This window comes from Podarcis liolepis (genome assembly GCF_965112155.1).
Source record: "Podarcis liolepis genome assembly, chromosome: 9".
NCBI lineage: Eukaryota > Metazoa > Chordata > Lepidosauria > Squamata > Lacertidae > Podarcis > Podarcis liolepis.
The window spans coordinates 71923280-71948766 of record NC_139564.1 but is presented as its reverse complement, the minus strand read 5'-3'; the positions used below and the strand labels follow the sequence as shown (position 1 = coordinate 71948766).

At 47.5% G+C, this 25487-nt stretch overlaps 2 protein-coding genes across 3 annotated transcripts; both read left to right on the top strand.

Annotated features, from left to right (window-relative positions):
* Positions 1-123: 123 nt before the first annotated feature.
* Positions 124-11224, top strand: LOC310686641 (zona pellucida sperm-binding protein 3-like). 2 transcript variants are annotated; one of them, XM_083460554.1, is made up of 9 exons: positions 124-603; positions 2520-2638; positions 3401-3504; positions 6508-6685; positions 7491-7608; positions 7694-7785; positions 9490-9638; positions 9753-9878; positions 11048-11224. In XM_083460554.1, exons 1-9 carry the CDS (start codon positions 220-222, stop codon positions 11161-11163), a joined length of 1386 nt encoding a protein of 461 aa, XP_083316680.1. In that variant the 5' UTR covers positions 124-219; the 3' UTR covers positions 11164-11224. The 2 variants fall into 2 exon arrangements, with proteins under 2 accessions (XP_083316680.1, XP_083316679.1); XM_083460553.1 differs by having other exon boundaries at positions 9753-9881.
* Positions 11225-15746: 4522 nt separating this feature from the next.
* COMMD4 (COMM domain containing 4) lies at positions 15747-25487 on the top strand. The gene is made up of 8 exons (XM_083460648.1): positions 15747-15869; positions 16872-16943; positions 17861-17926; positions 18812-18851; positions 20274-20393; positions 21877-21957; positions 22476-22652; positions 24373-25487. The coding sequence occupies exons 1-8, from the start codon at positions 15867-15869 to the stop codon at positions 24411-24413; spliced, it is 600 nt and encodes a 199-aa protein (XP_083316774.1). The 5' UTR covers positions 15747-15866; the 3' UTR covers positions 24414-25487.

The window sequence follows — 25487 nt, the reverse complement described above, 5'->3', positions numbered from 1 at the left end:
CCTCCATTTGCTGTCTGCTACAGCTTTCCCCAACAAGCACTGACTTGCACCTGAGACTAATTCTAGTTCCTTCCATTTCTCCCTCCAGAGTTTGCATTTAGCAAAAGGTGTGTTTGGGTTCCTCGTTACCTGAGTCAGGTGAGAGTGGACTTTGGGGGTGGGATATAAAGGTTTGCAGAGAACAGTCGTGTTTGTTGCTGGATTTCTTGAAGAAGCAAAATGGGGTTTCGGGCAAACTTGGCTGTTGTCTTGCTTTGCTGGGGGGTTGCTTCTTATGACCCCTGGCAGTTTGCTCCGAGGAACTCAATTTGGAGAACTGCCAGGCCTGTGTCCCCTGCTCCCTCCTGGCCTGAGTCCTCTCCCTGGGCTTGGGTTGATGCTTCCCAGGTGAGAGCGTTGTCCTACTTCGCCCCTGTGGCTGTGCAGTGTGGAGAGGCCCAAGTGGTAGTAACCGTGAACAGGGACCTGTTTGGGACTGGAAGGCTCATCCAGGCAACGGACCTCAGCCTGGGCTCTTCGGGCTGCCACTACACCTCCTATGATGCTGCCAAGGATGTAGTGATCTTTGATGTTGGGCTCCATCAGTGTGGCAGCATCCTGCAGGTAACTCTGTATTAATTACCTATGTTGACCTATCCTATGCATGCTTCTGCATTTGTTTCCAGGCTAGTTAAATGGCTTTGCCTGGGGTCCAGTTAAGAGGCCTAATAATTACCCATCAGGTTATTGTGACACTGGCTACTCTGGGTTCTTTGAAACTACAATAGGTTCTGTGAAATGCCGAGATCCTGAAAAGTTCAAACCTGGGTGTAGGAACATGGTGCCCTCTCAGATGTCTTCACATGTGAAATGAATCAAATTCTTCCTTGTTGCTCCTCCTCTTCTACATCACCTGAGGGCTAGTCCTGAGGTTCGCCTTTTTTTAATCTTTGGATTCAGCCAACAGCTATTTCACTTTGTGCAGTTGCTTGTTAGCTGGTTTTGGCATGCAAATTTGAAAGGGAGAATATAAACTGCACAAGGCTTTCTAGCTACTGAAATCTAGATAAAGGTAAAGGGACCCCGACCATTAAGTCCAGTCGTGGACGACTCTGGGGTTGCGGCGCTCATCTTGCTTTACTGGCCAAGGGAGCCGGCGTACAGCTTCCAGGTCATTGGCCAGCATGACTAAGTCGCTTCTGGCGAACCAGAGCAGTGCACGGAAACACTGTTTACCTTTCCACCACAGAGGTACCTATTTATCTACTTGCACTTTGAGGTGCTTTCGGACTGCTAGGTTGGCAGGAGCAGGGACTGAGCAACGGGAGCTCAACCCATCGCGGGGATTCGAACCACTGACCTTCTGATTGGCAAGTCCTAGGCTCAGTGGTTTAGACCACAGCGCCACCCGCGTCCCTGAAATAAAAGGACTCTATTAGGAGACTTAGATTAGGCTCTGTGGATCATTATCTGTCTGAAGCATTCTGGCCTGACATCTTCCCAACGGACTCCTTACACATCCTTGGTCCAGGTGTTTGTAAACAGTAGCTGAAACAATCTCAAAAGTCCTCTTGCACAAAAATTCCCTCCTGCGTTTATTTTAATATTTTATACTGCTACTTCTTTTTTTAAAAAAATCAAATTGGTTTACAACAGTAGGATAGATACAAAGTCACAAATCACCAGCTGACTTTTACAGAACATTCTTAATTTTTCTGCATTAGCCTGTCAGCAAATGTTTTTCCCCCAACTAGGATATCTTCTGAATTGCTATTAGCAGAGCATTTCACAGGACTGGGCCAATGACACAAAATGCTTGGTTTCTCCCAAGTGTTCATTTTTCAGCAAGGCAGTTTTTTTCTAGGGAGGGGGAAGGCTTTTTATTTGTTGCTATTGTTGGACATTGGGTAGTCAAACTTTCTCTAATCCACCGCAAAGCATCTAGACAATCTTCCTTAAAAAAAAAAAAAATCCAAAACCAAAAAAATAAAAATTGCAAATTCAACATCCATATTCATTTTCTAACATAAACCTATTACATAGTTAATGAAATTAAAATATACCTAATTACTCTAAACTTCTCTTTGCTGTATACAAATATAACAGTTAAAAATTTTATATTAAAGCTTTTATATTATAAATATTAATTCAAATTCCCCTATACCCCCCGTTCCCCTTCACCCATGTGTGATCTTTTTTTTCCTTCTTCCATCTTGTTGTGGTGTTATAATTATTGTTCAGCTGATTCTTTTATTATTTCCTTGCTCACCCCTGCACGTTTTACACGTTATCTATTAATATTCCAGTTCCGGAACCATATTTTTTCATACATTCCTTCACTCCCTCCCACTCTTTAATTCTGATTTGAATGGCCTCTAATAGTTGCCGTCATTTTTGCCATTCTAATAATGATGGTACCAGCATCTAGACAATTTTCCTGAAGCTCCTGCAGTACTTCTGCCCACCTGTGGTCTTAAATTATCCTTGGACTAAAAGTACACAATGAGGCTCAATGGGTCGTCTTGCATTCCCTCCTCCAGATGACTCCAGAATCCCTGGTCTACAGCATAAGCTTATACTATAAGCCTAGTCCCAGCGCCAATGCAGTTGTCATGCGAACCAGCCCAGCCGAAGTCCCTATTGAATGTCACTATCCAAGGTGAGTTGGGGAGATGGCGGCAATGGCAGGCACCTAGGAGCCGTTCACATGCACAGCAGGGCAGTGGCTCCCAAATATTTTTGGGCTACCCCCCCCCCCCCGGTTGCATAAACTCATTCCTAGTGCCCCTACCATACCCTATGAAAATCACTTTTCAGAATAATGCTTTGCACGACCCACCAAGGAAGATTTTAAAAAGGTAAAGGACCCCTGACAGTTAAGTCCAGTTGCAAACAACTCTGGGGTTGCGGCGCTCATCTCGCTTTATGAGCTGAAGGAGCAGGCGTTTGTCCACAGACAGTTTTTCCAGGTCATGTGGCCAGCATGACTAAGCCGCTTCTGGCAAAACCAGAGCAGTGCATGGAAATGCCGTTTACCTTCCTGCTGGAGTGTTACCTATTTATGTACTCGCACTTTGACGTGCTTTCGAACTGCTAGGTTGGCAGGAGCTGGGACTGAACAAAGAGAGCTCACCCAGTTGCGGGGAATCGAACTGCCGACCTTCTAATCTGCAAGCCCTAGGCTCAGTGGTTTAGACCACAGCGCCACCCGCGTCCCTGGTCTAAGGAAGATAATAATGCAATAATAGTTACGGTTCTGAATTTTTATTGCTCATTTCTTCAAAATCCAATTCAAGCTTTCATTAATTCAACAAAAGTGATGAACTTGATCCAGTGATACCAGCTATACAAGGTCTAGTAGTCATTTGACCACTTTGAGAACCACATCTGTAGGGGCCTTTCACCTTATTTCTCTTTCCAGGAGAAGCAACGTGAGCAGCGACGCCATCAAGCCAACTTGGGCTCCCTTCAGCTCCACCATTTCCGCAGAACACAGCCTGGGCTTCTCCTTGCGCTTAATGAACGGTACATGAAAATTACAAAACAGGCCATTGGCTCAGTCTAGGGTGGCAGCACCAGGCAGGGCCCACGGCTGAGGCAAGGGAGTTTGGGGGCAGGAGGCACTTTCACCTTTTTCCAAGCAAGCACCAGGCAGCTGGATCTGGCCACCCTAAATGTATCTGCAACATCCCTGGCCGAGCACCACTCTGTGGGAATCAAAAGAGGGTAGCTAGACAGGGCTGCCCAGGGCTACTGGGTGCAGTGACCATAGCCAGGCAAGCCTGCCAGCTGGGCCAAGCAGGCGCCACTAACACCGAAGGAGCCCCTGAAAGCTGGCAGTGCAATGGCCGTCTAGTCCTAACTCCCTGTTGGTTTTTCACCCGGTCACTTGTTTGTGATGGATTCTACCTTTTCTGCTCCTGATGGGTGTCTGGATCTGGGGGTGTCTAATGTGGTTAACTGAACTCCAAGCCATTGACCTCTGTGAAGTGTAACTTTATTTGGCAATCTTTATTTTAAAAAAATATTTTTCGCTGCAGCCCTTCCTTTCTTTTAGACTCCCCCTTGAAACTTTACTCCTGAATAGCCTTGTTTTTTGCTTCACCTTACATACTTGCCTCCTTTTCCTCTGTTCCTGGTTTTGATCAATGCAGCTGACATACTACCTACTTTTGTTCCTTTTTCAATTTAAATACAATTCTGATGTTGTTAATTGAGCAGTTTTTCATAGTTTTGAGCCTTGTTATGCTGTGTCCTCTCCCCCACACAAATCATGGAAACTGTAGGTGACTCCTCATAGAGCTACAATTCCCTGCACCCTTAAACCAGTGTTTCCCAACCGGTGTTCCGCGGCACACTACTGTGCCGTGAGACATCGGCTGGTGTGCCGTGGGAGGGAGGCGGGCGAGAGGCGGCGGCGGCGAGGATCCGGCGGGGGTGGGGGGAGCGGGGGCCGTCGCGCGCAACCGAACTCACTTGGCGCGCTGCCGGCTTGTCCTCCTTCAACCCGGGTCGGGCCAGGCCTGCTCACGTCCCCGGATCCCCTAGCAGCAGCCGCACGCTCTCCAAAAGCGCAACGCTGCGCGCAACCGCTCGGCCAGCTGGTGCTCTGCGACTCCGCCCTTTCCCCTCCCAGCGCCGGAGGGTTCGCGCGACCGCAGCTGTTCCCTTTCGCAGCGCGCGGGAAACAATTCCAGGCCGATTGCCTTGTGCCGAAAAGCACCGCCTCTCCTTCCAGCTCAGGCCCGGGCCGCCGGCTCCCCGAATGACGTCACGGGGGCGGGGCTTTAATGGTGGTGTGCCGCGAGATTTTTTTCCGGTAAACAGGTGTGCCGTTGCCCAAAAACGTTTGGGAAACACTGCCTTAAACTACAGTTCCCAGGATTGGGGTGGGTGGGTGTGCTTTAAATGTAATAAATAAAGGCCTGGGACAAGAGTTTATCTTCTGATAAACAAGAGTTTAAATTTTAGGCGCAGATGTGACCGTAATCTTTTTAGAGCTTAGAAATATTTCTGTTCTATACATTGTATTATTAAGAATATAAAGAGAACCTGCAGGATCAGGCCATGGGTCCACCTAGTCCTGCTCTCACAGTAGCCAACTGTTGCTGGTGGGATACTAGGGATGAAAGACCTTCCCTTTTGTTCTTTGTGATCCTAAGAGCAGTCAGAAGTCGCTTCAAAGAGTCAATTGACAGCAGTAAAATAATCATTTATTTTGCCATGACCAAAAAGGTACAGACAGGCTAATGTTCATTGCCTGCCCTGCCTTCCCTCTCTGGGCTTGCCAGCCTTTTTATACCCTCTAGGATGGATGGTAATTTGATTTCCAAGAAAACATATGATTTACGAGAAATGGCATAGAATTTAGCTTTCGTTTCTCCATATTTGGACTGACTTCCTCATTTTACGTATTTCCAGTCCCTCCCTCCTCCTGTTTCAGGAGTCGGCATAGCAACCCGTTCTCTCTCTTTGCCCGAGCCACATACAGCCCTCTCTCACAGCCCTGCTCTGCTAAAAGAAGAGTTTATTTATTGTTTTATGGCCTTGTAGTAATCTTGACATCTCCCTGCAAAGAGGCCCCACTGGCCTTTGTTCTGTTACAGTCATCAATGAAGGAAGAAAGAAGCTTCAGGGATAAAAGGCAAAAAGCAGCGTTGGATATAAAAAAAGGAAATAATATACTATAAAATAATAGTCTTATGGCCCTTCAGGGAGCTAAACATGAGCCCAAGAGCCCTCTCTCTCCCTCCCATTGCTGCTCATCGAAGCCATTGATAGGTCTCTCCTCCTCCATGAATTTGCCTGGTCTGCCCCGCAGAGGACCTTAAGGTCCATGAATAATCATAGTTTAGAGGTCCTGTGCCCAAAATAAGTCAAACTATCCTCCACCAGGGCCTTCTCAGTGATGGCTCCGACCTGGTGGAATGCTCTGTCCCATGAGACTGCGGCCCTTCAGGATTTAACTTCCTTCCGTCGGGCCTGTAAGACAGAGCTATTCCGCCTGGCCTTTAATTCGAATTCAGCCTAATCTTTTATTTCTCTTCTCTTCCCTTCCCTCCCCCTCCCCTTTTATGACGATCACCCGCTCTGAGACCCCACAGCTAATTCTCCCCTGGCCTCCTCGCTGGCCCAAGTAGGACCAATTCAGCCAGCTAGCCCTGGGGATTATCTAATGCTTATTTCCCCTAAATTGATTTCTGAATTTTGAATTTTATTGTTCATGTTTTTATACTGTGTTTTATGCTGCTTTTACAATTAAGTGTTTTAAATTTGTTGTTAGCCGCCCGGAGCCCTGTTTTTGAACTGGGAAGGGTGGGGTATAAATAAAAATTTATTATTATCATTATCCTCTTTTAAAGCCCTCCAAATTGGTGGCCATCACTGCCTCTTGTGGGAGGGAGTTCCGTAGTCTAACTCTGTGCTGCATGATGATGCATCCTTGGATAGGACAAGCCAGTGCTGAGGTCTGTGCTGGATAGCTTTATTTCCCTCTAGGTAAGATTCTGCAACTCTCTTGTCTTTCAGATGACTGGAGCGCTGAGAGAGCTTCCGGCACGTACCAGCTGGGAGACGTGATGTACATTCAGGCTGAAGTGAACGCAGTGAACCACCTTCCTCTGCGGCTGTTTGTCAACCACTGTGTCGCCACGCTGAGCCCAAGCAGGGACGCCACTCCCCGATATCCCATCATTGACCACAACGGGTAGGAGCTCTCTAGGGTTGTCCCTGCCAGTCACTATGCCCTTGGGCAGGCCAGCATCTGCGAGGGAGAAGGGACAAAGAGCAGAAAAGTGAAGCTATGTGGGCAGCCTGGACTAGGGCAGCCAGGAACCTCATGTTACAGGAAGTACAGTGGTACCTCGGAGTTACATACGCTTCAGGTTACAGACTCCACTAACCCAGAAATAGTGTTTCAGGTTAAGAACTTTGCTTCAGGATGAGAACAGAAATTGTGCTCCAGTGGCACGGCGGCAGCCCCATTAGCTAAAGTGGTGCTTCAGGTTAAGAACAGTTTCAGGTTAAGAACGGACCACCGGAACGAATTAAGTTCTTAACCCAAGGTACCACGGTACTACTGACAGCTAGGGATGGGCGGAGGGATTGATTCTGTTTACATTTAAATGCAAATCTGCCGAATTTGCTTTTCCTGAAGCATGACATCCTTTGAGAACTTCACTATTCTCTGAATTTTACAGTGCAATTATCCATCTCGATGTGTAAGAAATGCATGTGAAGTGTGAATAAAAATACATATATTTGGAGGAATTGACATACATAATACCAGGAGAAATTGCTTTGCAGAAACATGTATACTAATGGAAAATGGATACAAAAGCATATATTTAATAGGAGAAATTGTCACTAAAATGGTGGCAATTTTTCATGAGTTTTTTTTTTAAGCTTGTAAACTGATGAGGAAGAAACTGAAATACAGATTTGCCCTTCTCCTCTGACAGCCTTTCATTTTCTTCCTTCCTTCCTTCCCCTTTCCTTTTCTTGTGTTTTAGCTGCCTTGTTGATGGGAGGTCGGATTCCAGCTCAGCCTTTGTGTCTCCAAGGCTCAAGGAGGATTTGCTCCAGTTCACGGTGGACGTTTTCAGATTTACAGGACATCCTCAAGAGCTGGTGAGAAGCCTTGTCTTGCACAGCCTTCCTTGAGCTGAAACCTAGAATGTCTAATGGAGTTTTTTTGTCTACTTGGCTTCTCCAGATCTACATCACTTGCCACCTGAAAGTGACTGCAGCCAGCCAGGCCCCTGATCCTGAAAACAAGGCTTGCTCCTTCAACCAAGCTAATAACATGTGAGTGAGCCAGCATGGACTCCCCTTCATTGGTGGTTTTTAAAGAGAGGTTGGGTAGCCACCCATCAGGGATGTTTCAGCTGTGATTCGTGCAGGGGCTTGGACTAGATGAACCGTCCAATTCAACAGTTCTATGATTCTATGTTAATAGCCCTAGCCAAGCCTGCCAATGACCTTTCTACAGGACTAAATAGCTGGCTGTCAAAGAAACAACTAGCTAGTGATGTTTTCTGTTTTTTGTTTTCTTTTTGAATTTGCATTTTATTTATTTGTTAACATTCTTATATTACATCGGTAAACATTGTCATATTACATTACAAGGACATACTATAATTTCCAACATATATACAAAAATTATATAAAAATTTTATATACCTAGAAAGAAAATGAAACAAACAAAAAAAAGAACAAAGAAAAAACAAAAAAAATCATATACCATATTTTTCGCTCTATAACACGCACCTGACCATAACACACACGTAGTTTTTAGAGGAGGAAAACAAGAAAAAAAAATTCTAAATGAAACAGTGGATGTATGATTTTTGTGGTTCATGCTGTGGCCACAGACATGTGATCTGACAGTGAGTTTGGAGTAGCCCAATGCAAAAATCCTGAGGATCCATGTGGATCCATGCTTTGTAACCACTTTTTTGTACCACTGCGGCCCCAGGCAACAGTGGGTGCGTGATTTTTTTGGTGCAAGATGTAGCCATGGACATGCTACGTGATCTGATGGTGAATTTGGGGTGACCCAGTGCAAAAATCCTGAGGATCCATGTGGATCCGTGCTTTGTAACCACGTTTTAAGTGGGGAGGGAAGGAAAAGCACTCAAGGGACAAGGAGCACGCATGGGGTGTGTGGAGAAGGATGCTGCTAATAATGCAGAAGAGGGGTTTAAGGGGAGAAGAAGCACGCGTGGGGTAGATGGAGAAGGATGCTGCTAATAATGAAGAAGAGGGGTTTAAGGGGAGAAGGCTCCTCTCCTCTCCCGCTTTGCTCCTTTAAAGCAAGCAGGCTCTGCTTTTCTCCCTCCTCCCCGCTCATCCATGGCTTAGCGAGCTGAAAAACTTTGCTGCTATTTAGCAAGCTAAGTGGGGAGGAGAGAGGGACAGAGAGCCTGCTTGCTTTAAAGGAACCAACCGGACAGGAGCCGCTTACACTCGTGTAAGCGGCTCCTCTCCTCTCCCGCTTTGCTCCTTTCAAGCAAGCAGGCTCTCTGTCCCTCTCTCCTCCCCACTCAGCGGCTCTTCTCCCGCTTTGCTGTTTCAAAGCGAGCCACGAAGGAGGGAAGGAAGGGGAACCATGGATCCTCTGCTCACGACTGCAGCAGATCCCCCCGCCATCCGTAGGCATTCGCTCCATAACACGCACAGACATTTCCCCTTACTTTCTAGGAGGAAAAAAGTGAGTGTTATGGTGCAAAAAATACGGTACATACCAACACTAGTGATGTTTCCAGAAGCTTCCCTCCAACCCGCCCAACGGGGCTGGCAGTAACATCATTTTTAAAATTTCATTTATTTCCCATGCCGTTTTTCGCTCAAGTCTCAAAGCATCTTACATTACAGCACTCATAATCTCACTATCCAGAGATTGTGGTGTGGCGTCTAACAAAATTATGTCGAGTATTTGAGCTTGTTGCCCAAGCAAACCAATTCTGCAGGTAATATAGGCCTTTCTCTTCCTTTTCCCCATCCCTCCAGGTGGATTCCGGTTGAGGGTACCCAGGGGATCTGCACCTGCTGTGAGACTGGGCACTGTGGTGTCACTGGAGGGCAGCCGAGGAGGGTCAACCCCTGGGATAGGTGGGCAAGAGGAAGGAGATCTGGCAGAGATGTATCCATAAAGCATGGTGCGTTCCATCCATGTTGGCGGGGGAGCCAATCTGTTCTGTGCAGGGGTCTCCAAAATGAGAGGGGTGAGGCTGACCTACTGATGGGTAAGTTTAACCTTGCTCAAAATGCAGGTCAGCTGGTGAAGGAACTAGAGACTGACGTGATGATTGGCCCTATTTTCGTCCGTGATGCATACATGGACTCAAGGAGTCTTTCAGCCCAGCAAAGTGAAACAACGGACTCTCCAGAAGAACATGGTAGTAGTACCTCCTCCTCCTCCTTTTTAGTAGTAGTAAATATTTCAAGAATGTGGGTGAGGGCAGAGTGAGAATTTGATTCAGGAATCTAGCTACCAAATTAGGATAAAATTCTGGGGCCAGTGATAGTAACGTGTGATTAGTTAGGGATGGCTTCTTTTTGCACTGAAAGGTTGGTACCTGGATAGCTTGTATGGAAACAAGGAACTGGGTCACAGCATGGGAATAAGTGACTCTCCAGACTGTGTTTTGGGGGGTGCATTCTAGGCAAAAGCATTCAGGGTGAGGTTTGGGGGCTTTGAGCCAGAGGGTCTCTCCTCCTCCTGGCTTAATCCTTCTCCCCCATCATCCCACATAAACCTGCTATGCTTAGAACTTCCAGGGACTTCCTTTAGGAAGAGATTACTGGAGGCTCGCAGGTGTTTGTGTTTTATTTACAAAAAATGCAAGTTGTATATAAGTACAGTGGTACCTTGGGTTAAGTACTTAATTCGTTCTGGAGGTCCGTTCTTAACCTGAAACTGTTCTTAACCTGAAGCACCACTTTAGCTAGTGGGGCCTCCCGCTGCTGCCGCACCACCGGAGCACAATTTCTGTTCTCATCCTGAAGCAAAGTTCTTAACCCGAGGTAATATTTCTGGGTTAGCGAAGTCTGTAACCTGAAGCGTATGTAACCCGAGGTACCACTGTAGAGAGAACCAAGAGCTTACTCCTTTCACATCAGATCTTTTACAGAGAGGGCTTTACAGCGCTCTAAGATGCTTATTTCAAGCCTAACACTGACCAAAAATGTAAGTTAGATTGCAGAATGAAGCCCTCCAGGCAAGTTCCCTAGATCAATACAGTGGTACCTCGGGTTACAGACACTTCAGGTTACAAACGCTTCAGGTTACAGACTCCACTAACCCAGAAGTAGTACCTCGGGGTAAGAACGTTGCTTCAGGACGAGAACAGAAATTGTGCTCAGGCGGCGCAGCGACAGCAGGAGGCCCCATTAGCTAAAGTGGTGCTTCAGGTTAAGAACAGTTTCAGGTTAAGAATGGACCTCCAGAATGAATTAAGTTGTTAACCCGAGGTACCACTATAGTAAAAGAGCTTGCAGCCTTATGACAGCTTTGATGTAAGTTGAACTTGTTCTCTCTCTCTCCCCCCCCCCCCCCCATTTGCAGGATTCCTCTCAGCGCCTGGGCTGCTGGCTGGACTCATCTTGATGTCTCTGTCTCTGCTTCTCGCTCTGATTACTTTTTGGGTCCCTCTGCTCAAAAAGTGCCGGGGGTCCCCTTAAAATGTAATGTAATACATATCTCAATGTGGGGGAAAAAACTAAATAAAGAGATACAAATGGCTTTCTTGCTTCCTCCCACCTTTAAATGAGAAAGAGGGTAATAAGGTAAGGGCTGGTGACTGATCCTATATATGGGGAGAAATTATATATGATATATATAAAGCCTGAGTTGCGTCACAGTGAGAGGGGAATCTTTGCTGTTGGTGATGGGATTTGGGGAACGGGGCTTTTTGGCTGGGTAGGGCAGTGTTTCCCAACCACTGTTCCGCGGCACACTAGTGTGCCGCGAGATGTTGCCTGGTGTGCCGCGGGAAAAATTAAAAAATTCGAAAGATTGTTTTTTTTAAAGTCAAATTTTCGATTGGGGCGCCGTCACTAGATGACCCCTGGGGTTCCCTCCCTCCCTCCCGCTCTGCGCCTCCCTCCTCCTCCTCCTCCTCCGGGGAGGCCCTTCCTGGCTCTCGGCCAAGGCTTGGCGGCTGCCACTCACTCACTCGCTCGCCCACCCGTCCCTCCATCCCTGCACCCGGCCTCTCCCCCTCCGTCCCCGGCGCGGGGGCTGCCGGGATCCGTAGACCCCTCGCCCTTGGGCTCCGCGCCCGCGCGGGGTGCGTGAACTACGTTTCCCAGCGTGGCCTGGCGGGCCGGGCGTTTTGTTTGAAGTGCTCTTCTCCCAGCCATGGAATGAGCGCGGCGGCCGGGCGGGCAGGGGCTCTTCCGCGCAGACCCCGCGCAGCCTGCCTGCGCCCCCGCGGAGATCGGGCGGCAGGATGGAGCCCGGGGATCCCCGCGGAGGCGGAGCGGTGGAGGCGGAGGCTGCCCCCCAGGTAGGGCTGCGTCGGGGGGTTTTATTTTTGCAATGCTGCATCCGCGCCGGAGGGGACGCATCGGACCGCGGGGAGACCCCTTGGCGGGCGTGCAAGGCAATGCATGCGTGCAGGCGTTGCATGGAGTGCAGTGCAATGCAATGGCAACGCGGCGTCCTGCATGCATGCATGCAACTTCCACCGGCGCTCCGGACTTGGCAGGTGAGGGGGGTCCCCAGTGGGCGGCAGAGAGAGCCGGGAGGGCGAAGGGGAGCCGGGGGGGAGCAGCGCTGCTCCCCGAGCTGAGCCCGGGGGAAAACTTCGGCGTCATTGCGCCGGGTGTTGGAAGCGGAGGCTGGCGGGGGCCCCTCACCTGCAAAACCTGGTCGCCTCTCATATATTTCGTGCATTGCATTCATCGCCCACTTTCTCCTCCAAGGAGCTCCCGGGGGCGCGCGTGGTTCTCCCCGTGTTATCCTCGCAACAACAGCCCTGCGAGGTGGGTCAGGCGAGTGGCCCAAGGGAGCACCCAGGGATTGTCCTGGCCAGGTGGGGTGATTTGAACCCTGCTCTCTGCCCAGTCTTCGTCCTCATTTAGCCCCCACATGTGCATGACTGTGCATGACTGAGGTTTTCCCCCCTCGTCTTGGCTATGGTGTGAGTCTGTGCTGTTAATTAATGGGGTTCTGCCTTCGGAGAAGATGAGCCAGCCCTCAAGGAGGTGATTATGTAATTTGCTAGCAATTCATGTCCCTCCCGGCGTGACGCTGCGCGCTGACGTCATGGGGCTGTAATGGTGGTGTGCCTCGAGATTTTTTTCATGAAACAAGTGTGCCTTTGCCCAAAAAAGGTTGGGAAACACTGGGGTAGGGTATGTTTGGGGTTGCACTTCCTTCTCTAAAAATAAAATTCAAAATCTAAAACATTTTTAAATACAAGCAGATAAGTCTCACCTACAGGCCTAGTTTGATATGTATGCCCCTCCCTCCCTTCCTCAAAGATCTGGGTAATTTGCTCAAGGGTTCTACTCACTTATCCTCACAATGGTTGCTGTGGTGTTTGTTAAGCTAACAGTGTGGCTAGTCCTGATTGAGGCCACCCGAGTTCCAAGGAGTGGGGATCTGCAACCTTCTCTCTGTTCCAACAGATATTGGGGGGCTAGAACCTTGGGTCTTTCGCACTGAGACCCAGTTTCTCCCTCCCACATCCCTTGCTTTAAAAACCCCCACACAATTGTTTTACTTTGCTAACAATGGAGCTGGGTGCTCTGCAAAGCCTGAGAGGGTCCAGGCACTTGCCGTCTTAATTTGCCCAAGCAAATTTGCATCCAGGGCCTCCGTCCTGAGTTGTTTTCAAATAACCAGCAATGTGATTCCTGCACTGCAGGGGGCTGGACTAGATGGCTGTTTTCCCCCTTCCAATTCTGCAATTCAACCCCTGGGGTCCAGTATTCTAACCATGGCAAATGACGGACTCTCCTGCAGACAGAATCAACATCTCCATCTGGAACAAGGCACAGGAACAAGAAACAATTTAGCTTAACTCACTCAGCCTGTGCATGTTTACTTGAGAGTACAACACACACCACAACTTGGCCTTTGTTATTCTCACCCACATGCAACTGTGCCCTTGCTTTTGTTGTTTAGTCGTGTCCGACTCTTCATGGCCCCATGGACCAGAGCACACCAGGCACTCCTGTCTTCCACTGCCTCCCGCAGTTTGGTCAAACTCATGCTTGTAGCTTTGAGAACACTGTCCAACCATCTCGTCCTCTGGCGTCCCCTTCTCCTTGTGCCCTCCATCTTTCCCAACATCAGGGTCTTTTCCAGGGAGTCTTCTCTGGTGGCCCAAGTATTGGAGCCTCAGCTTCAGGATCTGTCCTTCCAGTGAGCACTCAGGGCTGATTTCCTTCAGAATGGAGAGGTTGGATCTTCTTGCAGTCCATGGGACTCTCAAGAGTCTCCTCCAGCAGTGCCCTCGCTACCTGCCTGATTTATAGTTTTGTTTTTCATGTTAATGGAGAAATCTGAGGGCTCCCTTGGACAAGAAACAAGGATACCAGCCAGGAATACCAGAGCAAAACAGCAGCCAGTAGGTTTGGTCTTTATTGAAGACTGTCCTGACAGGACTTCCACCTGCCACAAGGTGGAACAAGATGGAAGCCCCAAACAAAAGAGCCCCCAAACTTTTATTAGCTGCTAATATCCATGTTACACCCCCCAAACTATATCGCTCATACATTACGTTACCGGTACAAGTATCCTGGACCCTGCCCCATGGTCTTGCCCTCTACCAAACACCCATCAAGTGTAACAAAAGAGATCTTTACATTTCCCTGTTTCCCAGCCAAGTTAATCACACCCTTTTGTCTTCATCTGGGTTTGTTATTTCTGGAATGGCTACCTGTCTGGCACTCGGGTATCAGGATGCCAGGAATTATCACCCAGGCAAAGGGGCTGCTGAGTAGCTGAGCTCCCATCTATATGAATTTCTGAAGTTTTCCAGTGAGCCAGTGTTGTAAATAAAAATATGCCCCTTTGCCTTATGGAGTATCCAAGAGCCCATATAGAGTCCTTACATAGGTTCCCTATTGGTAGGAGAAAATAACAGAGGCCAACCAGAGAATATTGAGAAGCAAAGCAGCTAGTAAGCTTGATCTTTATTGATCTGTTGCAACAGGGTGCTCCCCTCACACACAGGAGAGGAAGAGGACCCAGAACAATGGCGTGCAAGGCCTTATAAAGACTTTTGAAATTCCCATTCTCTAGATCAAGACCACCCCCAGAAACATTATGCATACATCACAGAAGGGGTGTAACCTAAGACCACCCCTCAGATACATCCCACCTACATCACAGAAATTTTAAATGTTGTTTTTCTCTTGTCCTTGTTTATCTCCTGTCTGGCAAGTTACTTGATTGGATTGCCTGGGGAGCCTGGCCATTCTTTTGTAGTGGTAAAATACTTATTTCCTGGGCCAGGTCACAGGCTCACACCTTATTCAAACAGACATATCCTTGAGACAGGATTTGTGAGGAAAGAGACAATGGGGAGGCTTTTCCAGTTTAACCTTGCAGAGAAAGGATTTGGTCAGTTTAGGAATCATCATGGTTCCAGGTTGGCTTTCCTGTGCTGATCTATGTACGTGTGGTTATGAACGTTGCCATATATCTAAGACCATAAAATTCCTATCACACCAGTACATAGATACATTTATCAGTGAATTCTTAAGTTTGGTATCGTGCAACAAAGGCCCTTTGAATATATAGGAAGAAACTGTGATGAAGTGTTTTGTGAGGACAAATCACCAAAATCACAAAAGTGACTGTGCTGGTTTTGGTAGTGGGCTGCATGTGCATGAGATCTGCTGGAGGGGAACCCCCCCCCAAAAAAAAACCCTATACATAAATTCCTGCAACATTCGTCTGCTATAATAATAATTCTCTCCGCCTCGTACATATTATAAAATGAAATAAAAACTATAATCTCTCTCACACGCGCCCACAGTTCCCCTTACTGCTCAAGGAGCCTTATTACTCCCGTGTAACTGTGTCGGCACTGCAACCTCTGGAAATGCTGCGACTTCCCTTTTTCCTCTTGCTGTTGCAACCCAGCGTTGCTTTGTTTCCTTTTTAAAATTTGTTTAAATTTAAATTTGTAAATCTCTCCAAGCCGCGTGTAAGCGCGCGGGCGCAGCAACGGCGAGAACAACTTCCCCGGAAAACTCGCCCTCCCCGCCGCCCGCCCACCAGAGGAGGAGCCGGGAGGCTGATCAGCTGATCGCCCGGGCGGGATCAGCTGGTGCTGCTGGATCCCTTCCGCGATTGGGTAGCAGGAAGAAGTCAGGTGATCCAGCCTTGCAGGGCAGCGAGTAGCAGGCGCCGCGCGCGGGGCACCATGGTGAGCCGGGGGCGCGTTGCGCGCGGGTGGCCAAGAAGGGCTTGCTGCGCCGCCTGGAGGACGGGTGCCAACGCCCTGGGGCCCCGGGTGCCCGAGCACCCACACCTTTCGGTGCCAGGGCCGTGCACGCTGCATGGCACCCACGGCCCCGGGGACCCACGGTGGCGGGGCCAAGCTGGCACCCCTGGCTTCGAGGCAGGGGCTCCCGGGCTCCGGCGTGGGCTCATGAAATTGCAGCACGAGTGCTCGGGCGAGGTTCCGAACTAGGCTGGTGCCAGAGATGGGCACCCCTGGATGCGTGCCTTCCCTCGCGCTGGATCCGGAAGCGGCAGCTGGCACGGCGGGATGCTGCAGCCCGAGTGCTGACGATCCTGTTGCCGTGCGGCGCTTTTGCGTCTTCGCGCACAGCCCGGGCGACTTGGCACATAGCTGCCAACCTTCCCTTTTTTTTGCGAGAAATTCCCTTATTCCAGCACCGTTTCCTGCTGCTATCCCGGATGGTTAGATATCCCGTAGACTGTCCCCTGGACAGGTGAGGCTGCTGATCCCATATTTTTGAGGCTGCTGATCCCTTATTTTCAAATCTGAAAGTTGACAGCTATGACTTGGCACCGGCCTCTGGGCAAGGGCCCCGTGTCACACACACGCCAGCCAACCCAGTCAGGAGCTTTGGAACGGGGTGGGGGCGCCTGGTTCACTCCCCCTTGAAAATTGTGTGCCCGGGACCACGCACCCACCCCGACACACACACAAACTGTGCCCGTGGGCTACGGAAATGTCTGCCTTACCTTTCGGGTTTTCTGCTGTCAAGCGAATAGGAGGCTGTATTCCGAGTTTTTTCACTGAAATTTCCACTGAAAAGGGGAAAGCATGTAAAGTCTCGTTCAAATTCACTTCTTCATGGGTTGCATAGCCTCTTGTTTTCTGCTACAGGCTGAAAACTAGGTTGCTAAAACAAACTCTTGACTGTTCACAGGCACTAATGTTATTTCTTCCATCCAGAGGTTTCGGTTCTGCGGCGATTTAGACTGCCCTGATTGGGTCTTGGCAGAAATCAGCACATTGGCTAAAATAGTAAGTGCTCTTCTTTTCTCTGCTAGGTGTGCATGCCATTTCTGTTAGGACGTGTTGGCGGTGACACTTGACCACTGGTTCCTTGTTGGACTTACTCCGATCTCTGTAGAACTCATGGCTGACCAACACTTAGGCCTTGTCAGCCTGTGACTCCTTTACTCAAAGAACTGCACTGGTTGGCAACTTGCTACTGGGCTGAGTTCAAGGCCCAGTGAACTATTAGTATATCAAGCCCTGAACCTCTGGGGACCCAGATGTGCCCACTCAGCCACTTTGATCAGCAGAATTGGCACTCTTACATGTGCCACATACCTACCTATTCTGCATCTGCAAGAAATTGATCTTTTAGTGTGGCACCACCTACACATTGGAACTCCCTGCCTATTGATATCAGGCAGGCGCTTTGACAGTGTTCTTTTGGCCAACTGCTATAAACATTTTTGTTTAGACAAGCCTACCCAGATATTTACAAAGTTGGTGGGAATTTTAATAGGTTTTTAGTCTATATTTTATTTTATATTTCAAAAGTTTTTAACTATAATTTTTTTCTTATGGATAATTTTGTTTTATCTTTTTTGTGTACTACTTTGAGGGTTTTCGTTTTGTTTTTTTACAATCAGTGTATAAAGTTTATAGAATAAATAAGTAAATAAATGTTGTTGGATGAACCTGCTGCAATATTCCACTATATATCCAGCAAGCTTGAAAAAGTCAGTGTTGGTGGGGAGGTGTAAGTGCTTCTGTTTTCTTGGCCAGAAACAGTTGGACGCTACCCCATCAAAGACAGCATTATCCACTGTCGCTTAAAAAGTCCAGGCTGTTGTGGGACTGATCATCTTTGGGTGGAGTTTATGGAAAAGCTGGTGTTACAGACAAAAAGATCACCAGGTGTGTTCTTGTTCATGTTATTCTCCTAGTCCTCAGTGAAGCTGAAGTTGATCTGTGCCCAGGTGCTGAAGGATCTGCTTGGGGACGGGATTGACGTAAGCCAGTTTTCTCTTGTTTGACACGTATTTGTGTAGACCCAACAATTGTACGAGATTTGAGCTTCCATCATACAACTTCTGGTGATGTCTTTTGACTTCTCCCAGCCTGGGGTCATCCTGATGGACCTGCAGCTCCCATCACCCCTGACCTTTGACGGGTCTGGATGGAGCTGATGGGAGCACCAGGTTGGGGAAGATTGGTTTTAAAGCAGGTAGGAGATCTTCTTGAAGGCGGATATTTGTATGGCCAACACTTTCAGGCTTGTGTTTTTAAATGGGCCCTTGCATGACTTCCTGAGAGGTCAGGAAGAGTAAATCACTCCAGATTCATCTGCGTAGGCCAACTGATTTGTCTTTTCTGATGCTTCCTGAGCAGCAGCAACAACAACAACATTGCACTGTTGTTGCTTCGCTGCTCCTGTGATCCAGTTCTTCCTCCAGAGAAGTGTTTGTGTGTTGCGTTAGAGCACTCCAAAACTGGAGATCACATTCAAAAGCGCTACATATTGGGCTGGTTCCGCTCCCCGCCCCCAGTTATATTTTCAACAACAACCTTATGAGGTAGGTTATGCTGAGAGACAGCAATGGTCCCAGAGTTACCCATTGACTTTTGTAGCTAAGCAGGTGTTTGAACCCAGATTTCCCTGGTCTTAGCCCAAGACTCTTAGCCCATACGCCACCCTGCCTGTCCCTAGCGCAATTTACACATGGTTGACGTGATTCAGGAGTCACCCCGGGAAGTGGTTTTGCAGTGGAAGCTGAGCTGCAAATAGGACTCTGTGCTTGTGGAGGAACTGGGACTTCACGTTGCATTGGAAGACTCAGAGGTGGTGCAGATCTCCCAAAGTTAAGTGTGGTCTGATCTGGTTTTTTCTCTTGCAGTATGAAAAGGTTCTAAAGCTAACGTCAGATGCCAAGCTTGGTGAGTGTCGTTTTCTACTCTTCCCAGTATGTCTGAGTCATATGTTTCTCCTGCCTGAATTCATTGACCAACTGCTTTGATCAGCAGAATTGGCACTACTACATAATCCCTGTTCTGCATTTGTAAGAGCTCGGTCGTTTAATGTGATGGTGTCTGCACTTTAGAACTCCTTGGCTCTTGAAATCAAGCAGGTTGCCTTCACTGTACACTTTTTGGGTTTTTTTGTTTTTTTTATAAAATGTTTATTAAGATTTTACACAAAAGAAAAACAGTGTGATAAAATAGTACAAAAGAAAAACAGTGTGATAAAAAATACAAAAAATAGACATTCAAAAACGAAAAAAAGAAGAAAAAAAGATGTCTTAAAAAAGAAATAATCCATTTTTCAATATCGTTAGGTTCATTTGCTTATTTCTGTGACCTCCTCTCACCTCCCCTTTTTGTATTCCCGTTTACAAAATCCTTTCAGCAAATCCTTACCCTCTTTCATTTATCTTTACTCTATATTCTTAACCTATTATAACTATAAATTCTCGTCCTAATAACTATCTATATTTACATATTCTTATAAGCCTTAATACCAAAACCACTTATTTTCAGTCCAACATCACTTTAACATTCATTAATTTTACAGTATTTCTGTAAATAGTCTTTAAATTTCTTCCAATCTTCTTCCACCATTTCTTCTCCCTGGTCTCGAATTCTGCCAGTCATTTCACTGTACACTTTTTGGCGCCTGCTAAAAACATTCTTGGGACTCGGGTGGCGCTGTGGTGTAAACCACAGAGCCTTGGGCTTGCCGTTCAGAAGGTCGGCGGTTCGAATCCCCACAACGGGGTGAGCTCCCGTTGCTCGGTCCCTGCTCCTGCCAACCTAGCAGTTCGAAAGCACGTCAAAGTGCAAGTAAATAAATAGGTACCGCTCCGACAGGAAGGTAAATGGCGTTTCCGTGCGCTGCTCTGGTTCGCCAGAAGCGGCTTAGTCATGCTGGCCACATGACCCAGAAGCTGTACATCGGCTCCCTCGGCCAATAAAGCAAGATGAGTGCTGCAACCCCAGAGTCGGCCACGACTGGACCTAATGGTCAGGGGTCCCTTTACCTTTACCTTATCTTTTTCCAGAAGGCAGAAGCTGAACGAGATCATTTCCGGGGTGTGTACTATCCTGCGCTATCTCTGCAGCTTTCTTATGGCACCTGGAAGCATAGATTTGATCCAAGGTGGGAAGAGTGCACCCAATTATTCTCTCCGCAGTCTTTACAACCCTGGACAGCATTGTTTTTTCCCTGGCCGTGCAGCTCCCAAACCACACACACAGACCATAAGTTAAGACACTCTCCACAGTACAATGGTAAAATGCCATTGACCTGATCCCGCAGGCTCTCACAACTGCTGCGCATGTCTCTCTTTCTCCTCTCGGCAGAGTCTGGGGATGTGAAGGCTACCATTGCTGTTCTAGGCTTCATCCTTTCCAGCGCTGCCAAACACAACGTTGACGGCGAGTCCCTCTCCAGCGAGCTCCAGCAGTTGGGGCTGCCTAAAGGTGAGCAGAGGAGACAGAAAGGGAAGCAGTGACGAAGGGCGAAGGAGGATCTCTGTTCCAGCCCAAGGGCCACATTTCCTTGTGGGCAGTCTTCCGGGGAGGGACACGTGGGAGCGGTAGGTGGAGCCAGAGGCAAATGTGGGCAGAGCAACAGTTGTGACTTTGCAATATAGGCTGCATTCCAGCTGTGCAGAAGCCTCTGAGATGGGGATCTTTTGCCTCTCCCATTCCGATGAGCCCCGGCCAGCAGAGTCAGGAATGATGGGAGAAGGGGAGAGCTGTAGTCCGGCAACCTCTGAAAGACCACAGGTTCCCCTGCAACAACCTGAGCCCTTGGGAGACTGGCAGTCAGCCTGCTTTCTGGGCAGTGGTGCTACATCACATTAAAATGGTGGGAAGGTGTGGAGCAGGGGTAGGCAACCTAAGGCCCGGGGGCCGGATGCGACCCAATTGCCTTCTCAATGCGGCCCATGGACGGTCCGGGAATCAGCGTCCTTTTACATGAGTAGAATGTGTGCTTTTATTTAAAATGCATCTCTGAACCTGCCTGGTGTTTTTACATGAGTGGAATGTGTGCTTTTACAGTGGTACCTCGGGTTAAGAACTTAATTTGTTCTGGAGGTCTGTTCTTAACCTGAAACTGTTCTCAACCTGAAGCACCACTTTAGCTAATAGGGCCTCCCATTGTTGCTGCTGCGCCGCCACCGCGCGATTTCAGTTCTCATCCTGAAGCAAAAGTTCTTAACCCGAGGTACTATTTCTGGGTTAGCAGAGTCTATAACCTGAAGCGTATGTAACCCGAGGTACCGCTGTATTTAAAATGCATCTCTGGGTTATTTGTGGGGCATAGGAATTCGTTCATTCCCCCCAATATATATATATATATATATATATATATATATATATATATATTTGCTTTCGTAGATTATATATATATATATATATGTGTATATATAGATTATATATATATATATATATATGTGTGTGTGTGTGTGTGTGTGCGTATATGTATATATATGTATATATATGCAGGTTTTGGTGTCTTCGGGTGTCTTCCCGTGTAAGAGTTGGGGTGTCTAGGCGACGTTTCGACGAGGTCTCACTCGTCATCTTCAGGCTGGTGCTTTCGGCTTCTTGTTACTGGAACAGAGCAGGATCTCAGTGTTTGAGTTCCTATAAATACTGTTGAGGGGGTGTGGTGTATAGCCTCCAACGTTCTGGGCAGAAGAAACGTCGCCTAGACACCCCAACTCTTACACGGGAAGACACCCGAAGACACCAAAACCTGCATTCCTGTACCCGTGAAAATCTACGAAAGCAAATGTATATATATGTATATATATATATATATAGCCTAGCCCCCCACATGGTCTGAGGGACACTGGACCGGCCTACGGCTGAAAAAGCTTGCTGACCCCTGGTCTGGAGTGAGAGCTTACTTTTGCACATGTGTCTTTGTTCCCCATCCCTCTTTGCATTGCAGAACATGCCACAGGGCTGTGCCGGTCCTATGAGGAGAAGCAAAGCCCCCTGCAGGACAGCCTAAGGGGGTGCAGTCTGAGGTGTAAGTCATGCCATTGGAATAGCCATATATATATTCATATATTTGAATATCTATCTATCTATCTATCTATCTATCTATCATCTATCAAGGCTGAATCCTATTGCCACCTATCAGACTAAACAAAATTGGAAAGATCTGTGTGGAAAAAAATGTTCCTTTAAATATGACCTTTCTATACTTTTAACTATATTTTTTACATAAATACATGCCTTTCACTTTTATTTTAATGTAACTCCCCCCTGCAATGATGAGTGCACTCTCTTGTTTTCTTATAACTTTCCTTTACTTGCTTTCTGGCACCTAAACTTCTTTCCGCGCTATGAATCTCTGTTTTAATTATCTCTTTTTTTTAAAAAAAAAAAGTTTTTTGATAGAAGCAAAAGTAAACACGGCACGCTTCAGAAGTGAGTGTGATTTGCAGTTAGATTAATTCATTAATTAGCAATGTGCTTCATGAATCTGAGGGTGCCAGGCCTTGCAGAGCGCATTCCTGATCTCTCGGCAACCTCTGCCTGCAGTGAACCGCCTGGATTCTGTCTCCTGGAGAGTGGATTACACCCTTAGCTCCAGCGAAATCCAGCAGGTCAACGAGCCCGTCGTGCACCTCAAGCTGAACGTGAAAGATGTTGACCGTGGGGTACAGGAGCCTGTTGCCATGATGCTGTCGGCAGAGAAGTTCCGCGTCTTGCTTGCAGGTGAGATCCCAGAAATCATCATCAGGGGAGCAAGGACTGGGTTCAGGGGCACTTTTCTGCAACCAGGTCCTGCGTGTTGTAACACTCTGCCTGAACTCACGAGGGGATGGTGGAGGGGGACACACGACAGGGATTCTGAGGCTATTTGCAAGGGCTGGGCAAGTCCAGGGGAATGTTGGCATCTTCACTCAACTTATTCATTATTTCTTAAATTTCTCGACATACCAAGGATGACAGGGCAGTTTACAATATAAAGACACAAAAAAATATATAACATATAGTAAGAAGCAAACAAAATGCCCCCCACCACACACAGTTTTAAAACTCATAAAGGTAAAGGGGACCCCTGACCATTAGGTCCAGTCGTGACCGACTCTGGGGTTGTGGCGTTCATCTCGCTTTATTGGCTGAGGGAGCCGGCGTACAGCTTCTGGGTCATGTGGCCAGCATGACTAAGCCCCTTCTGGTGAACCAGAGCAGTGCACGGAAACGCCGTTTACCTTCCTGCCAGAGTGGTACCTATTTATCTACTTGCACTTTGACGTGCTTTCGAACTGCTAGGTTGGCAGGAGCAGGGACCGAGCAACGGGAGCTCACCCCATCGCGGGGATTCGAACCGCCAACCTTCTGATCGGCAAGCCCTAGGCTCTGTGGTTTAGACCGCAGCGCCACCCGCGTCCCTTAAAAAGTCATAGATTGTTTAATTAGTCAAAGGCCTGGGAGAAGAGGGATGTTTTTGCCTGGGGCCTAAAGATATGTAATGAAGGGACCAGGTGGGCCTCCCTAGGGAGAGCATTCCACAAACAGGGAGTCACTGCAGAGAAGGCCTGTTTTTGTGTTGCCACCTTCCGGACCTCTTGTGGAGGAGGCCCACGAAGAAGGGCCTTGGGTGATGATTACAGGATCTGGGTCAGTCCATATGGGGAGAGGCAGTCCTTGAGGTATTGCAGTCCTGAACCATTAAGGCTTTGTAGGTCGAGACCAGCACTTTGAATTGGGCCCAGAATGGACTACATGGAATTGGCAGAAATGACTGGCAGAATCCGAGATCAGGGAGAAGAGGTGGTGGAAGAAGATTGGAAAAAATTTAAAGACTACTTGCAGAAATACTGTAAAATTAATGAATGTTAAAGGGATGTTGGATTGAAAATAAGCGGTATTGGTAAAAAGATTAACAAGAATATGTAAATATGGATTGATAATGGTGGGAAATATATATTTATAACAAGTTAAGATGTTGAGCAAGGATAAATGATAGAGGGTAAGGACTTGCTGAATTAAATATCTGAACTGGAATACAAAAAGGGAGGTGTGAGGAGGTCGGGAAACTAGTAAATGAAGTATAAGATATGAAAATATTGATTTCTTTCTTTTTTTCTTCTTTTTAACGGTTTTCTATTTTGCATTTTTCACGTGTTTTGTTTTTGTATATCTGTAGTTTTTTTTTCTTTTATTAGGGTTATTCTTTGTTCTTATTTTTTATGTTTAAACTTTGAAACTTTCTATTGTTTGTAAAATTTCAATAAATATTATTTAAAAAAAAATGAATTGGGCCCAGAAGCTAATTGGCAACCAGTGCAGTCTTGCCCCACTGAGCACCCCGGCTGCTGGATTCTGCACCAGCTGAAGTTTCTGAGCAGTCTTCAGAGGCAGCCCCATGTATAATGTATTTTTTCACCCTCTGACCCTTCCTGTTTTGTTTTGCTTCTCCTGCTGCTAGAACTGAAGCAGGCTGAAGCAGTCATGAAGACGCTCGACTGAGGAGCTTCCAGGATGGATGGTGCTGTGGCTGGAATGAGCTTTTGCCGCAAGCTGAAAAATCTTAATTGGACGGTTGCTTCAGAGAGAGGGAGATCTTGCGTCCAGCAAGCTTTTTTTCCAGTGACTGCAGGGCAAAGAGGCTGTTACCAGAATCCATCCCTCTCTTCCGACTCGTTGTGTTCAAAGCCTAAGGCTGTTCTCGTTGTTTGGTTGTCTGGCCAGGGTGGGTAATATTTCTGAATGCAAATGACGGGTGTCCATGTTTGTTTAAACATTTTATTGCACTGAAAGCTCTTCGCAGTCAGAAAGTTGGTGCAGCGGGGAGTGGACTGGAATAGAACCTGTGTCCCTGATGTCCTGGACTTCGTTGTCTCCCGCCAGGAGAGAGTTCAAGAAATGGCACCACCACCCCACTTTGAGTCATGGCCTGTCAACTCAGGACCACAGCAGCTTAGAGAATCCCAAGAGTTTCTTGGCCCTTGTGACGGTATCCGTGTCTAGCGCCGCAAGACCATTGTGGGAATTAAAATCGCCCTGCCTCATTCTCTCAGGAGAAGGCACATCAATCTCATCCTACCCTGTTCTTTTGTTACAAATGTTGGAAGCCCCAACTTCCATTCGTGGCTTTCTTTCTCCTGTTTTCTTAGAGCCTTCTTCCCCTATTGCAGGGACATTGACCTGTAACCCTCCAGGTGTTGTTGGACTACAACTCCCATCATCCCTGGCAGTGCTGGCTGGGACTGATGGAAGTTGGAGTCCGGCAACACCAGGAGGGCTACAGGCCCGTCTTCTCCAAGTAGAAGAAACCTGGTCTGTTCCTTCTGTTTTCCAGCAATCCATCTGTGTGGATTGTGGAAGGAAGGACAAAATAGCCTGTCCTCTCTCTTGCCAGATTCTTGATTTTTTGTGTGTGTGTCCTGTGAAAGCTCTTTGTATCACAGGGAAGGAAAGGTATGTGTGTCGACATCTCTCCATGTGCTTGAACCTTCATATCTTTAAATCCCAAAGGTTGCTCTTTGTAATGTTTCTATATTTTGCAGAACAGGAGAAAATTAAATCTTACTACACCCAGAA